The 16,736-nt window shown below is 41.1% G+C and overlaps 1 protein-coding gene across 12 annotated transcripts in view; it reads left to right on the top strand.

Annotated features, from left to right (window-relative positions):
- Nucleotides 1-16,736, top strand: part of ATRX (ATRX chromatin remodeler) — a 349,866-nt gene that overhangs the window by 135,692 nt on the left and 197,438 nt on the right. For all 12 annotated transcript variants that reach the window (XM_080653251.1, XM_080653256.1, XM_080653261.1 and 9 more), the window contains 2 exons: nucleotides 13,866-13,999; nucleotides 14,445-14,621. In XM_080653251.1, coding sequence (XP_080509377.1) covers nucleotides 13,866-13,999; nucleotides 14,445-14,621 — 311 coding nt within the window. The remainder of the gene's footprint in view (nucleotides 1-13,865; nucleotides 14,000-14,444; nucleotides 14,622-16,736) is intronic.

Consider the following 16,736-nt stretch of genomic DNA (forward strand, 5'->3'; position numbering starts at 1 on the left):
GAATCTATTATGGATAATTACTATACATCCGGCACATGCATACCAGCATGGGTCCAGTCAAGGCCTCCAAAGTGATGCTTTGCCATCCTCAGCTGGTTCTCAAGTGATAATGTGCTTGAAGTTTCTGTGGCCTGTGACTCAAGAGTTAAGGTGGTGGAGGTTCCCTTAAAGCATCTCACAGCAGGCTTTGTAGATGGGACACATCTTACGTCAACATGTTTGCTGAGGTTGAATGTCAGGATCTACCCTTGCATCTTTCTAATTAACTTTTAATTTTGAGGTGTAGGTTATATGATAGTCTAGGTTTATGATATAAAAGGTCTTTGACGTAGTGGACTTTAGCCATGAGTCAATTTATGTAAATTGATTTAGCTTTGTTATCCTTTTTACTGCTTAATGTATATGGCTATACATGAGTTTCTCTTTTGGTCAAAAGGTGTTAGACAGCACAAAAGAAAAAGGTGTTAGACGGCAAATCTAAAACATCTTAGTGAGGTAAATCTTACGGAGTCTCCATTACTCTGTGTATAACTTTCAATTTAGGGAAAGGTGACCATTCTCTGAAGTTAGTAATTGTTTTCTGCTTCTAAAGTGGCTGTGTTGTTCCGTGTATTATGGTCTTACTGAAGGTTGTTGATAAATTGTGTAATTCATCAGTGTGTGGATTTAATTCTATTTCCCATGATTTATTATATAATTTATTAGTTGATATAGAATTTTATCTTGTTATCCCATGCATATCACATTTCTTTTTTTTTTTCTAGAGGCACAAAATGCTACTTTAATGTACAGTGACAACTTCAGCTTAAATCTAGAAATTGGATAGGAGTACCTGCTTGCTGAAGATGAGTTGCCCAACTTAAGGGTTAATTATTCTTATTCTGAGTTTAAAGGGGAAAACACAAATCATCCCCACTATACCTTGACCTTTCTCAATGACCTTGACATTGCAAAAAGTCACCAAAATATAAACTTCAACATAACAAAGCCCTAACTCCCCTAGCAATTTGGAAGTTAACTTCCTCCTGTTTGGGTGAAATTATTGGCTAGACATTGTTTTACCAGAGCTGTCTGTTGTTTTTTTTTTTAAATAAATCTTTATTCAGATTATTACAATTATTTCTCCTTTTTCCCCCCATAGCTCCCCTCCACCCATTTCCCACCCCACCTTCTGCCCTTACCTCCCCCCCACTGTCCTCATCCATAGGTGTATGATTTTTGTCCATTCTCTTCATGAACCCCCCATACCCCTTTCCCCCTGAGAATTATCAGTCCACTCCCTTTCTATGCCCCTGATTCTATTATATTCACCAGATTATTCTGTTCCTCAGGTTTTTAATTCACTTGATTTTTAGGTTTGCTTGTTGATAGATATGTATTTGTTGTTCATAATTTTTCTCTTTACTTTTTTCTTCTTCCTCTTCTTTAAGAATACCTTTCAGCATTTCATATAATACTGGTTTGGTGGTGATGAACTCCTTCAGCTTTTTCTTATCTGTGAAGCTCTTTATCTGTCCTTCAGTTCTGAATGATAGCTTTGCTGGGTAGAGTAATCTTGGTTGTAGGTTCTTGCTATTCATCACATTGAAAATTTCTTGCCACTCCTGTCTGGCCTGCATAGTTTCTGTTGAGAAGTCAGCTGACAGTCGTATGGGTGCTCCCTTGTAGGTAATTAACTGTTTTTCTCTTGCTGCTTTTAATATTCTCTCTTTGTCTTTTGCTCTTGGCATTTTAATTATGATGTGTCTTGGTGTGGTCCTCTTTGGATTCCTTTTGTTTGGGGTTCTGTGGGCTTCCTGGACTTGTAAGTCTATTTCTTTCACCAGGTGGGGGAAGTTTTCGGTCATTATTTCTTCAAATAGGTTTTCAGTATCTTGCTCTCTCTCTTCTTCTGGCACCCCCATAATTCTGATGTTGGTATGCTTGAAGTTGTCCCAGAGTCTTCTTACATTATCTTCAACTTTTTGGATTTTTTTTTTTTGCTTTTTGCTTTTTCGGTTGAGTGCTTTTTGCTTCTTTGTATTTCAATTCTTTGACTTGATTCTTGGGTTCCTCTATTCTGTTTCTGGGTCTCTGTATAATATTTTTTATTTCAGTCAGTGTATGTTTAATTTCTAGTTGGTCCTTTTTCATATCTTCGAGGGTCTCGTTATATTTATCGGCCTTTTCTAGGGTATTCTTAAAAAGCCTTATAACCGTGGTTTTGAATTCTATATCCAGTCGTTTGTTTTCCTCCATTTCTTTTGTTTGTGATCTGATTCTTTGACGCCGCATTTTCACTGCTTCCCTGAGTTGGTAAGGTAGATATTTGTGCTAGGTTTCCAATGTGGCCCAGTGGGTCTGCCTCCCCAGTTAACCTGAGGTGGACACTCTTGGTGCACCCCTTTGTGGACTGTGTGTACAGCCTTGTTGTAATTAAGTCTTTATTGTTGTTGTTATCACTGGGAAGAATTGACCTCCGGGCCAGTTGGCTGTAAGGATCAGCTGTGTCTATGCTGGGAGAAGTTCGGTGCTGGAGACAGCCTTATAGGATTAGACTTGCCAAATTGCAATAGCCTCTGTTCTCAGCTTGGATGGGGTGGAGTCTCATTCTTGGCTTCCTGTCAGCCTTGCCCTTGCGCGCATGTGCGCTTTCAGTACTCCACCTTCCCCAGCTCGAGTCTCCGCCTGAGAGTCCAGACTCCCCCCACAAGAGCGTGGGTCCCCAGGGGCTCGCCTGGAACTGGGGTTCACTGCAGTCAGAACTGGGGCTCAGTGCCGTCAGGAGCCTCTGACTCCCTTCCACTAGGGAAAGCCTGTGGCAACCTCCGCAGCCTTTGTGCGCACTGGCACGCGCACACGCTTTCAGTCCTCCGCCTTCCCCGGCTCCCGAGTCTCCGCCCGAGAGTCCAGACTCCCCCCACAAGAGCGTGGGTCCCCAGGGGCTCGCCTGGAACTGGGGTTCACTGCAGTCAGAACTGGGGCTCAGTGCAGTCAGGATCCTCTGACTCCCTTCCACTAGGGAAAGCCTGTGGCAACTTCCGCAGCCTTTGTGCGCACTGGCAAGCGCGCGCTTTCAGTCCTCCGCCTTCCCTGGCTCCCGAGTCTCCGCCCGAGAGTCCAGACTCCCCCCACAAGAGCGTGGGTCCCCAGGGGCTCGCCTGGAACTGGGGTTCACTGCAGTCAGAACTGGGGCTCAGTGCAGTCAGGATCCTCTGACTCCCTTCCACTAGGGAAAGCCTGTGGCAACCTCCGCAGCCTTTGTGCGCACTGGCCCGCGCGCGCCTTCAGACTTCTGCCTTTCCCAGCTCGAGTCTCCGCCCGAGAGTCCAGACTCACCCCGTAAGAGCGTGGGTCCCCAGGGGCTCGCCCGGAACTGGGGTTCAGTGCAGTCAGAACTGGGGTTCAGTGCGGTTGGAGGCTTCCTTCCCCCTTCCGCCAGAGAAAGTCAGCCAGGCTCTCAGCCGCCCTTCCTCTCTGCGCGCACAAAGCCCCTTTGCCGTACCTCCAATTCTCTGTGAGCTTTCCTCTTTCCTTCTAGTTGTAGAATTTTCACTCAGCCAGCTTTCCTGTGGTTCTGGATGGTGTCCGTTCTCTCTTTTAGTTGTAGTTTTGAAATTGTTGTGCGAGGCAGCAGTTTAGGTGTTTACCCATGCCGCCATCCTGGTTTCTCTCCTCACATTTCTTAGTTGATGACAATTGAGTAGTTGAGTATGAATTAGGTAGGTTTATATATTTTGATCTCCAATTTAGTCATATTCTTAGGAGTCCAGAGTTTGAAAGAAGAAAAATTATGTGGTTTTTACAATTAACAACCAGGACTTTATAGGTTATATGGCACTTAAGACTTTTTTAAAGCTTGTAAATACAAACTAAAATCAGGTAACTCAACTAACCTATAGGGTAACTAAATTAATAGCTATATTTTTCTTGGCCATTATTGCACCACCTAAATAGTGATAGAATATCTTGTAACTGCAAGTGAACCATGCTTCTTTATTTGTAATTTTGTATCTAATACTTCAGACTGCACAAGCCCATGCTTATGCACGTTTATTATCCCAAATCTGGTTTTACCCAAATAGGCTTGAGAAAGATTTTCCTTGTGTATGGGAAAGGACAATGTGGTGGTTATTAAAGGTGATTTTAAAATTTTCTGAGAGAGATGCTTATGAAATTTAAATGAACCATCCTTTATTTTGAAACTCTTTCCTAATTTGTGTAGGGTGTGCTGAAATATTTATTTATTTATTTATCTATCTATTTATTTATTTATTTATTTATTTATTTGTAAATGACCAAAGGAACTCTTGGTCATTTTTGGAAGTTTTTATTCATGACTTTTGTTGATTAATTGTAACATTTTTTTAAATTTTATTTTATTTTATTTTTTTTTTCAAATTTTTTATTAAGGTATTATATGTGTACATATCTTACCATTGCCGCCCCCCACCCCACTCCCATACCTGCCCTCACCCCCCAATGTTTTACATCCGTTGGTTACTCTTATATGCATGCATACAAGTCCTTCAGTTGATCTCTTATTTTCCCCACCTCTCCCTAACCTTACCGCTGTAATTAGACACTCTGTTTGATGCTTTACTGCCTCTGTAACTATCTTTTGGTTCATCAGTTTATAATGTTTTTCATTATCCCTAAATGAGTGAGATCATGTGGTATTTTTCTTTCATTGACTGGCTTATTTCACTTAGCATAATGTTCTCTAATTCCATCCAGGTGTCTACTAATGGTAGTAATTCCTTCTTTTTTATGGCAGCATAGTATTCCATTGTGTAGATGTACCATAGTTTTCTGATCCAGTCATCTGCTGACGGGCACCTAGGCTGTTTCCAAATCTTAGCTATTGTAAATTGTGCTGCTATGAACATAGGGGTGCATATATCCTTTCTGATTGGTGTTTCTGGTTTCTTAGGATATATTCCTAGGAGTGGGATTACTGGGTCAAATGGGAGTTCCATTTTCAGTTTTTTGAGGAAACTCCATACTGTTCTCCACAGTGGCTGCACCAGTCTGCATTCCCACCAGCAGTGCACGAGGGTTCCTTTTTCTCCGCATCCTCGCCAACAATTGTCGTTTGTTGATTTGTTGATGATAGCCATTCTGACAGGTGTGAGATGGTATCGCATTGTCGTTTTGATTTGCATCTCTCGGATAATAAGTGACTTTGAGCATGTTTTCATGTGTCTCTTGGCCTTCCTTCTGTCTTCTTTCGAAAAGATTCTATTTAGGTCCGTTGCCCATTTTTTTATTGGATCATTTATCTTCCTTTTATTAAGTTGTATAAGCTGCCTGTAGATGTTGGAAATTAAACCTTTATCAGTGATACCATTTGCAAATATGTTCTCCCATACAGTGGGGTTTCTTGTTGTTTTGTTGATGGTTTCTTTTGCTGTGCAAAAGCTTTTTATTTTGATGTAGTCCCATTTGTTTATTTTCTCTTTGGCTTCCATTGCCCTAGGGGCAGTATCACTGAAAAAGTTCTTTTGGCATATGTCTGAGATTTTGCTGCCTGAGGATTCCTCTAGTATTTTTATGGTTTCCCGTCTTATATTTAAGTCCTGTATCCATTTTGAGTTTATTTTTGTGTATGGTGTAAGTTGGTGATCTAGTTTCATTTTTTTGCATGTATCTGTCCAATTTTCCCAACACCATTTATTGAAGAGACTGTCTTGACTCCATTGTATGCTCATGCCTCCTTTGTCAAATATTAATTGCGCATATTGGTTTGGGTCGATATCTGGATTCTCTATTCTATTCCATTGATCTATATGTCTGTTCTTGTGCCAGTACCAGGCTGTTTTGAGAACAGTGGCTTTGTAATACAGCTTGAAATCTGGTATTGAGATCCCTCCTACTTTATTCTTCTTTCTCAGGATTGCTGTGGCTATTCGGGGTCTTTTTTTATTCCAGATGAATTTTTGGAGAGTTCTTTCTAGGTCTGTGAAATATGCCGTTGGTATTTTAATGGGGAGTGCATTGAATCTATAGATTGCTTTGGGTAGTATGGACATTTTGATGATGTTGATTCTACCAATCCATGAACATGGTATGTTCTTCCATCTGTTTACATCTTCCTCTATCTCTTTTTTCAGTGTCCTGTAGTTTTCCGCATATAGGTCTTTTACCTCCTTGGTTAGGTTTATTCCTAAGTATCTTAATTTTTTTGGTGCGATGGAAAATGGGATTGCTTTTTTAGTCTTTCTTTCTGTAAGTTCACTGTTGGTGTATAGAAATGCCATAGATTTCTTGGCGTTAATTTTGTATCCTGCTACCTTGCCGAATTCATTTATTAAGTCTGTTAGTTTTTTGATAGAGTCTTTCTGGTTTTTTATGTACAATATCATGTCATCTGCAAATAAGGACAGCTTTACTTCTTCTTTTCCAATTTGGATGCCTTTTATTTCTTCTTCTTGTCTAATTGCAATAGCTAATACTTCCAGTACTATGTCAAACAGGAGTGGTGAGAGTGGGCATCCTTGTCTTGTTCCTGTTCTTAGGGGAAATGGTTTTAGTTTTTGCCCATTGAGTATGATGTTAGCTGTGGGTTTACCATATATAGCTTTTATTATGTTGAGGTATGATCCTTCTATTCCCACCTTGTTGAGAGTTTTTATCAAGAAAGGGTGTTGGATTTTGTCAAATGCTTTTTCTGCATCAATTGATATGACTATGTGATTTTTATCTTTCAATTTGTTTATGTGATGTATCACATTTATTGATTTTCGGATATTGAACCAACCTTGCATTCCTGGGATAAACCCTACTTGGTCATGGTGTATGATCTTTCTGATGTACTGCTGGATCCGATTTGCTAGAATTTTGTTGAGGATTTTGGCATCTACATTCATGAGGGATATTGGCCTGTAATTCTCTTTCATTGTGTTGTCTTTATCTGGTTTTGGTATTAGGGTGATGCTGGATTCATAGAAGGAGCTTGGAAGTGTTCCTTCCTCTTGAATTTTTTGGAATAGTCTGAGGAGGATAGGTTTTAGTTCTTCCTTGAATGTTTGGTAAAACTCTCCTGTGAAGCCGTCTGGCCCCGGGCTTTTGTTTGCCGGAAGCTCTTTGATGACTGCTTCAATTTCTTCCATAGTTACTGGCATATTGAGCTGTTTAGATTCTTCCTGATTGAGTTTTGGAAGGTTATATTTTTCTAGGAATATGTCCATTTCCTCCAGGTTGTCCAGTTTGTTGGAATAGAGTTGTTCGTAGTATTTTTTAACAATCCTTTGTATTTCGGCGGGATCTGTTGTTATTTCACCTCTTTCATTTCTGATTTTGTTTATTTGGGTCCTCTCTCTTTGCTTCTTGGTGAGCCTGGCTAGAGGTTCATCAATCTTGTTTATCCTTTCAAAGAACCAGCTCTTGGTTTTGTTGATCTTTTGTATTGTTTCTTTGGTCTCTATGTCGTTTATCTGTGCTCTGATCTTTATTATTTCCTTCCTTCTGCTTACACTGGGCTTTTCTTGTTGCTCTTTTTCTAACTCTTTGAGTTGTTGGGTTAGGTAATTTATTACCCCTGTTTCTTGTTTTTTGCAGTAGGTTTGTAGAGCTATGAACTTCCCTCTCAAGACTGCTTTCGCTGTGTCCCATAGATTTTGGATTGTAGTGTTTTCATTGTCATTTGTTGTCATGATGTTTTTTATTTCTTCTTTGATCTCTCTGGTAACCCAGTCATGGTTTAATAGCATGCTGTTTAGTCTCCATGTGTTTGATTTCTTTGGGTTGTTTTTATTGTAGTTGATTTCCAGTTTTATGCCACTGTGGTCTGAGAAGATGCTTGATATGATTTCTATCTTCTTGAATTTGAAGAGACTTTGCCTATGTCCCAACATATGGTCTATCTTTGAAAATGACCCATGTGCACTTGAGAAGAATGTATATTCTGTGGCTTTGGGGTGAAATGTTCTGAAGATGTCAATTAATTCCATCTGGTCTAGTGAGTCATTTAGGATTGATGTTTCTTTGCTGATTTTTTCTTTAGAGGATTTGTCCAATGGTGATAGCGGGGTATTAAAGTCTCCTACTATGATTGTATTGCTGTCAATCTCTCCCTTGATATCCTCCAGGAGTTTTTTTTATGTATTTGGGTGCTCCTGTATTGGGTGCATATATGTTTACCAGAGTTATTTCTTCTTGTTGGATTGCTCCCTTTAATATTATGAAGTGGCCTTCCTTATCTCTTGTTATGTCCTTCAGTTTGAGATCTAATTTGTCAGATATAAGTATTGCTACCCCAGCTTTTTTTTCAGTTCCATTTGCCTGGAAAACCTTTTTCCATCCCTTCACCCTCAGTCTGTGTGCGTCTTTTTTTCTGAGGTGGGTTTCTTGTAGACAGCAGATATATGGGTCATGTTTTCTTATCCAATCCATTACCCTATGTCTTTTGATTGGGGCATTTAATCCGTTTACATTTAAAGTTATTATTGATAGGTACTTATTTGTCGCCATTCCTATTCTTTACACCTGTGTTCCTTCTTCACTTCATATTTCTTTCTTTTTTTTTTTTTTTACAGCAGACCCTTTAGCATTTTTTGCATTGCTGGTTTGGTGGTAATAAATTCCCTTAGTCCCGTTTTGTCTGTGAAGCTCCTGATTTCACCTTCAATTTTGATTGACAGCCTTGCTGGGTACAGTATTCTTGGATTCAGACCCTTCCTTTGCATGACTTTGTATATTTCATTCCATTCCCTTCTGGCCTGATGAGTTTCTGTTGAGAAATCAGTTGCTAGTCTGATGGGGGTTCCTTTGTATGTAACTTTCTGTCTCTCTCTGGCCGCTTTTAAGATTCTTACTTTGTCGTTGGTGTTTGCCAATTTAATTATAATGTGCCTTGGCGTCGGTCTTTTGGGGTTCATTTTGCTTGGGACTCTGTGAGCTTCTTGGATTTGTGTGGGTTTTTTCTTCTCTATATCAGGGAAATTTTCTGTCATTTCTTCAAATAGGTTTTCTATTCCTTGCTCAGCTTCCTTTCCTTCTGGAACCCCTATTATGCGGATGTTGTTTTGTTTCGTGTTGTCCCAAAGTTCCCTTAGGCTCTCCTCCTGCCTTTTAATTTTTTTTTTCTAGAAGTTGCTCTACTTGGGTATTTTTTCCCATCTTGTCTTCTAGCTCACTGATGCGGTCCTCTGCTTCTTCTAGTCTACTCTTGATGCTTTCTATTGAGTTCTTTACAGCAGCGATGTCATTTTTCATTTCTTCTTGGTTCTTCTTCATTTCCTCTTGGTTCTTGCTCATATTGTCGAATTTGTCTTCCATTCTTTTCAGCCACCTTATGACCATTTCTCTGAATTCTTTTTCTGGAAGGTTGCTTGCTTCCATTTCATTTACTTCCTTTTCTGGTGATGCCTGCTTTTCTTTCATATGCGGGCTGTGTCTTTGTCTCCCCATGGTCTCTCTTCTCTGGGTGTCTGGTTATGTAGTTCTCTCTCTCCTGCGTCGATTTAAAGGCACAAAATACAGCACTACCAGGTACAACACACAAGGCACTGAACAGAAATGTATTCACGATATTAACAACCTCCAATAAAGGTGACCACCAGAGAAAGGCAAATCAGGGGATAGTAGAGAAAGAAGAAGAGGAAAAAGAAAGAAAGAAGAAGAAAAAAAAAAGGTGGTGTCAAAATGAAATTGGGAAAAGGGAAAAAAAGAAGAAAAAAAAGTAAGAGAGACAAGAAAGAGACTAAGAGAGAAAGGGAAACAGACTATATATATTGGGGATAAAACTCCAATAGAACAATCACTTATCCCAGCAAATGCCAGCAACAAGTACCTGGGGATTAATACAAACTACAACACCAACTAATATTGAGTGAGGCAAGGGAAAACAGAAGCACTAAACAAACAAAAAAATAAACAAAAGAAGAATAAGCAAAACAATCTCACAAAAAAGCATAAAAATTCGATATAATCTACATTCAAACGAACAACAACAAAAGGACAGAGAGAAGAACAATTTTTTGGATAGTTAAGACAGCGAAGAGAGAGGTGTGTATGGACTTGGAGCAGGGGATTGGAGATTAGATATATAAGTAGGGTGAAATTTTAAAAGGGGGTAAACAGAAAGAATAGGGAAAATCTAAAGCAGGAAAGGGGTAAGATAAACAGGACACTGAAAAGGGAAAAGTGAGGAAGAGAGTGATGGCATAAAGGTAGATTTGAGATAGAGTAAAATGATGCTAAAGGAAAGATAAAAATAGAATGTAGAACATTAATCCCAAAACAAAATGAAGAGAAAATAAAATGACACTTAAAAAAAAAAGATAAAATAGCAGTAGTAATAATACGGATTGAAAATAAAAATGTAATAATTAAAAAGGTAAAATCAAGTGAGGAAAAAAATTAGTTTCTTGAGTAAAAGATGCAAAAAATGAAAATAAAAAAATAAAAAATAAAAATAAAATGTGGAGTAGTGAAGGTCATTCACTTCCTCTGTTGTTCTGTTTGGCACGCCTGTTTCTCAGTCCGGACAGTATTGCAGTTCCCTGCGTTCCACTGCTCTTCAGTGATGTAAGCCAGTCCTGATTTTAAGCAGGCGGTGTGTCTTAATTCGTATTCCTTTATTTTTGATTACACAAGAGTCAATTTGTGATTCAGCCCCTGGGTGGCAGTGTTTCTGGATTGACTTCCGGGTTTATCTATGGCCTCTCTAGGGAGTGTTAGAGCCTTCTTTCCCTGTGGCAGTCACTAACGGTTTGTGGGAGTGGGCTGCCTCAGAGCTGGCTCTCGGATGGTCACTCCCCGCTCCGATCCCCAGGTTCCAGAAAAACAACTTTCCCCTGCAGTCTCCCAGGGTGTCCCCAACTGGGTGAACCTATGAATTGGGCTTAGTAATCAGAAGCAAGAATTTCAAGAGGAAAAAGCCCATGTGTGCGCACTCCGTGGCTGCGTGTAAGTCTAGCACACCCCTGAAATTCTTAGGGTGTCCCTGCACGTCAGATCAAAATGGGTTGCTTTTTAGAGAGCCCTTCTGTTAGCAGCTCTGAGGACCCCCTTCCACATTCACAGATCACGCCAGCCCCAGCAGCCACCGATTTTTCTAGGCACAGACTTCCCTGGTCCTCCAGCTCCCGCAAAACGCGCGTTCCTCTCTCGCGCTGGGACCAGAGACCTCACCTTATCCTAGGCGAAATCTGACCTTTCCGTGGTGGAGTGTAGAGCTCCTCTGAACCCGTGTGTTTGCGCCAATTGGGGAGCGTTGTTCTGGCGCTCGCAGCTGTTCCGTGGGTGCCGCAGTTGTGGATTCTCAGGCTTCCGATAAGCTCCACTTTCCGGTTCCAGATGGCGCAGACTCCGCGTCCAAGCCCGCAGCTCCGGGAGGGGACCCAGCCGCAGTGGGAGCTGCCAGGTCAGGGGAACCCCGTCTAGCAGTCTCCCACCTTCTTCTGGAGTTCAGCTGTCCCCCAACTTGCCAACAAACACTCCTAGTGCGACCCTCAGCTGTTCTCTCTTTCTGCTCCGGGACAAGGCTCGGAACACGTCTGTCTATTCCGCCGCCATTTTTCTCCTGTTTCAGGTGTTTCTTTTTGTTTTTTAAAAAAAAATGCTTTTGTTGCTCTCAGAGAGAGGGAGAGGGAGACAGTGATAGAAACATTAATGATGAGAGAGAATCATTGATTGGCTGCCTCCTGCATGCCCCCTACTGGGAATCAAGCCCGAAACTGGGGTATGTGCCCTGACTGTGAATAAAACCATGACTTCCTGGTTCATGGGTGCACACTCAATCACTGAGCAACACTGGCTGGACAATACTTTGTTATTTTATAAAATGATGAAAGTAAATGATATTTGGGTTTAAATATTTTTTCCTGGGAAAATGAAAAGTTGGCAGTGCTATATTAGTCCCCATTTTAAAGTTTATTGTTTGCAATCCAAGTCAGCAAACCATGGATCTAGAAGGTTAAGAGTTACATTTTATAACTCAACTCCTGTATGATTTAAATGGGAATGATCTAATCTCTTTAGTAAAGTGCAAATCAGGTCAGAAAATCTCAGAAATGCAAAGTCATTATGTCTGGTTTCTTTTAGCACATGGTAACTCTCTGTGTTGTCTTAATATTTTTGATTCCTCTGTTAAGGAAGGGGGCACCAAAAGGCATATAATAAGCATTTGAGTAAGTAATTGCCTATTTTGCTTCACTCTGTTTAGGTGTCTTTGCTATATGTCTTTTAATATAAATAGTAATTCTCCATTTTTTGGGTTTTGTTTATTCTCACCTGAGGATCTTTTTTCCATTAATTTTTTTTAGTGAGAGTGGAAGGGAGGGGGAGGGAAACACAGAGAGAAACATCAATGTGAGAGAGATACATAGACTGGTTGCCTCCCACATTCCCCCCCTCCCCTCCCCCCGCCCCGACCAGGGCCGGGGATCAAGCCTCCAACCAAGATACCTGCCCTTAACCAGGAATTGAACCTGTGACCCTTCATTTTGTGGACTGACATTCTTAACCACTGAGTAGAACTGGCATGGGTGCAATTCTACCTTTGATATAACATTAAGATATTAACATTCATTAGCATCTCCTACCATTAAATGAATTGATTGAAAAGTGAGTGCATGTTAAGAAATATAAAAAAGAATTTGAAATCCAAGAATCACAAAAGTTCTACGATTCCAGCTGCAAGTTTTTGAATGAGCTAGAGCATTGGATAGCAGAGTAGAACTTTATTCTATAAGATGTCATGGAAAACAGAATCATGCCACCTTCCTTTTGAACCTTTCTATAGGTATTCCTTTGCTACTGTGATTTATGAATTTATTTTGAAAGGACATCTAAGTGCAAAACAGCTCATCTTGCACAAAAGCTGCATGATTAGTGTAACCATGGAAATTTATTAGGAATATATTTTATTTTAACACAAGGTGGTGTTAAAGAAGTACTTTTTTATGTTTTTAGCATTAGAGTTTCCATTAGCATGTTGTTCTTCTTTAAATGTTTTTATTGATTTTGGAGAGAGGAAGGGAGAGGGAGAGATAGATAGAAACATCAATGATGAGAGAATCATTGATAGGCTGACTCCTGCACACACCCCTCTGGAGATTGAGCCCACAACTCAGGCTTGTGCCCTGACTGGGAATCAAACCATGACCTCCTGGTTCATAGGTCAAAGCCCAACCACTGTGCTACGCTGGCTGGGCTAGTAAGTTCTTCGAGTATCTTGAGAAATTTTGGTATGAGTACAGCTATAGCACTGTCTATTTTTTTTGAAGATGAAAACTCAGCTATGATAATTTGTGTTCTTTTACCATGTGTGTAATTAATAGCACTGATGTCCCTTCTCTGCCTTAGCTCGAGTATTATTAGGGCTTTCTGATTGCTTCAATACTTAATAGTTAGTGTGTGCTTTCATTTGGTTAACAATTTATGAAGTAAAGGGTCAAAAATATTATTGCTCAGTTTGAGGCACTGTTTTATATTGAAGTAATTTATTACAGATTGATTTTCTAAGAATATGTTTTGCTATGGAATAAATCATCTCATGTTGAGTTTTGTCTTGGAATGCCATTTGTCTGAATAAGTGAATTCACTATGTGGGCATGTCTGATATGGTAGTTACTGGTTGATGACAGCAGAGGATTGGAAGGTTATCAAGTATGAAGTTGAAATTGGTTAAAATAGTAGAAATGTCCATCAGACTTTTCAATATATTGCAGAATTACATAGCATTGGGAAAATGTAAGTTCTAAGAGCATTTTCAAAAGTTTTGGTTGTTAACTTAGGTTAAAACAATGTTTTGATGATTTTTTTATTCATTATATAAAATATATTAACACATTTGTCTCTTTTGAAAGAGGTAATTCATTGTTTTTAATTTGTTACACTTCACCACCAATATAGTTTTTTATTGTCTTTTTACTCTCAAGAATTGCCAAGAAGATGCTTTTAGAAGAAATTAAAGCCAATCTTTCCTCTGAGGAGGATGGATCTTCAGATGATGAACCAGAAGAAGGGAAAAAAAGAACTGGAAAACATAATGAAGTAAATCCAGGAGATGAGGGTGAGCTCCCCAAATTAATGTATATGATATCATAATTTAATTGTTAGACCAGTTCAGTCTTTGAAGACTATCTGACCATGCATGACATTCCTTAATACATGCATTTAAAGTTTATTAAAATGTTTAATACTTTACTACCTTTATTCCTTTGAGTATATGATAATAATTGTGCATGTTTTCTCAGTTACTGATAATAAACAGATGATTTTAAAAGAAGGTAATTTTCATCTTTAAAAAATATACAAATATTTCATCAATATTTAATAATAGTAATAGATCAGGTCTGATGTATGAGATTGCCTGGTCTCACCAATGATACCCAGGTAAATATACAACTCTGAGCTTTTCTTTAAATCATGATCATTGTCAGCAAACAAAATAATTTTACAAAACATTTTAAAGGAAAAAAGGCTGAAGGTTTTACTGATTTATTTTCTCCATTTAGAAGGAAAAAATCAAGTCAATTCTGAATCAGATTCAGATTCTGAAGAATCTAAGAAGCCAAGATATAGACATAGGCTTTTGAGGCACAAACTGACTGTGAGTGATGGAGACTCTGGAGAAGAAAAAAAGATGAAGCCTAAAGAGCACAAAGAAGCCAAAGGCAGAAATAGAAGGAAGGGTAAGACATTTTAATTTTGAATGTAAGTAACATACTGGTTTTACAACATAATCTATACTAATAATAGCCTAGGGCTGTCATGACTGTTCGAACAGTGGGCCCTGAGTGGCTGGGGTGTGGCAGCAGGAGTGATCTGTGGGCCCCGGGCCGCTGGGGCGTGGCAGTGAGAATGACCACTCCACTTCTCGGTCCCTTTCCTAGCCAGCAGCTCCCATCCCCCAATGGTGAATGGGGAGCCAGGGGTGGGTGGTAAGGGACATGGGCCATGCCAGGCCAAGGCCCCATCCCCCATCACCCCACACACAGAGGGCGACCCTCAGTAGGGGTGGGCTGGGGAGCAGGTGGGAATGGCGGACCTCTCGGATCTCTCTGTCCCTCCCCCTGGATATCAGGCTCCAATCCCTGATGGTGAATGGGGAACTGGGGGAACTTGGGGTGGGTGGCAGGGCATGTGATGGCGCCAGGCCAAGGCCCCCCCCCCCGCCCCCTCCGCATCACACCACACACAGAGGTCGACCAGCGCCAAGGGCAAGGCCGGTGAGGGGGCAGGGTGGCCGACCTCTTGGCCCTCCCCCTGGTCCACAGGCTCTGATTGCCTATGGCATACCAGTTTCCATTAGTGGGAAGAAGATACAATAGAACAGCCTGGAAATGGCAAGTCTTTTTCTTTATTGATTCTTTATCGCTGGGCTCTAGAGAAACGATGGCCAGGTCCCCTGTTAGGTCCCTTGGAGCCCCATCTCTCCTCCTCTGTCTGCTCAGCCCTGCTGATCATCGGGTGTCCCAGAACAAGAGGGAGAGAAAAGCTGGACTTAGCAATGCCACCTACCCGAGGGTTGGGGGTAGCAGAGGGACATGGTGACTTTGGAGTCACACAGACTCTGCCAGTTAGACCTGTGTAACCTCTCTGAGCCTTGGTTTCTTCATCTATAAAATGGGTATGATAATAGTACCAGCCTCAGTGGAATGTTACTGGGTGTGCATAAGATTATGCACGTCAGGCTCTCAGCCTGGTGCTTGACAGGTACTAAGCCTCACTGTTGTCACTGTGATTATCTGCCCCCTGCCCTCACTGGGCTTACGAACCCCAGTGTTTAACTAGCAATGTAGGCAGGTGTGGAAATTGCCTGCTCTGTGTCCTGGGGGCGTGGGGCCCCTGGGAGAACTCGGATTCCAGATTCTGGATTCCCGGGCAAGATGGCTCTGCAATATGAAACCCCTGAGGGTCAGGAGTCCAGCCGGGTCCTAGCATGTGCTCCCTGGGTCTCCGGGGCAATACCCACTGCCTTCCCTCTCTTCCCAGCACTGTCCTGTCCTGCTTCAGTTGTCACTCACACCAGGAATCTCTGTGTCATCTGTGTGCACATCTGTTCCCCAACAGCTCCCACTCCGTGTGCCTCCCAGCTCTGCCCTGCACTTGGGCAAATCACTTAATCACTCCATGCCTTTGTTTTCTCATCTGAAAGCTGGGAATAATAGTGCCAGCCTCCTGGGGTTGTTGATCAAATCAGGTCACCAGGTGAAGCACTTAGAAGAGTGCTGGGGCCTGTTTTAAGTGGCCATTCAGTGTCAGCTCTTCTGTTATTACTGTTGAAAGGCGAGTCTCCTAGAAGTAGGGGTTCTACGAGGTGCTACTGTCCTGTGAAAACCCTAAATGAGAATCTTCAACACTCTTTCAGAAAGTATGAGCTCATTAGCAAAATAAACCACTTCTGAAGGACCTTTTGACTCCTATAAGCATTAACAACAAAGAGTAAAAAGCCTGAGGCCTGGGCCTGGATTTCTGTCCTGTATACCAATAGGTTGCTGGTTAGGTTCCCTGTCAGGGCACATGCCCCGATTGTGGGCTCAATGTTTCTCTCTTTCTTCTCTCTCTCTCTCAAATGAGTGAAAACATACTTTAAAAAAAAGTTAGAGGTGAAGCCATTATGGTCCCATGGCTGCAAACTAGAAGAAAATATAACTCAACAAGAATAAGAGACTCTTAAAAAAAGAAATTATAACAATAAAAATAACATAGAATTCCAATGAGGAAGAAAACAGGCATCTAAAGCAGGCGTCCTCAAACTACGGCCCGCGGGCCACATGCGGCCCGCCGGGTGCCGCTGCCTGTCC

The sequence above is a fragment of the Plecotus auritus genome (genome assembly GCF_963455305.1).
Source record: "Plecotus auritus genome assembly, chromosome: X".
Classification (NCBI taxonomy): domain Eukaryota; kingdom Metazoa; phylum Chordata; class Mammalia; order Chiroptera; family Vespertilionidae; genus Plecotus; species Plecotus auritus.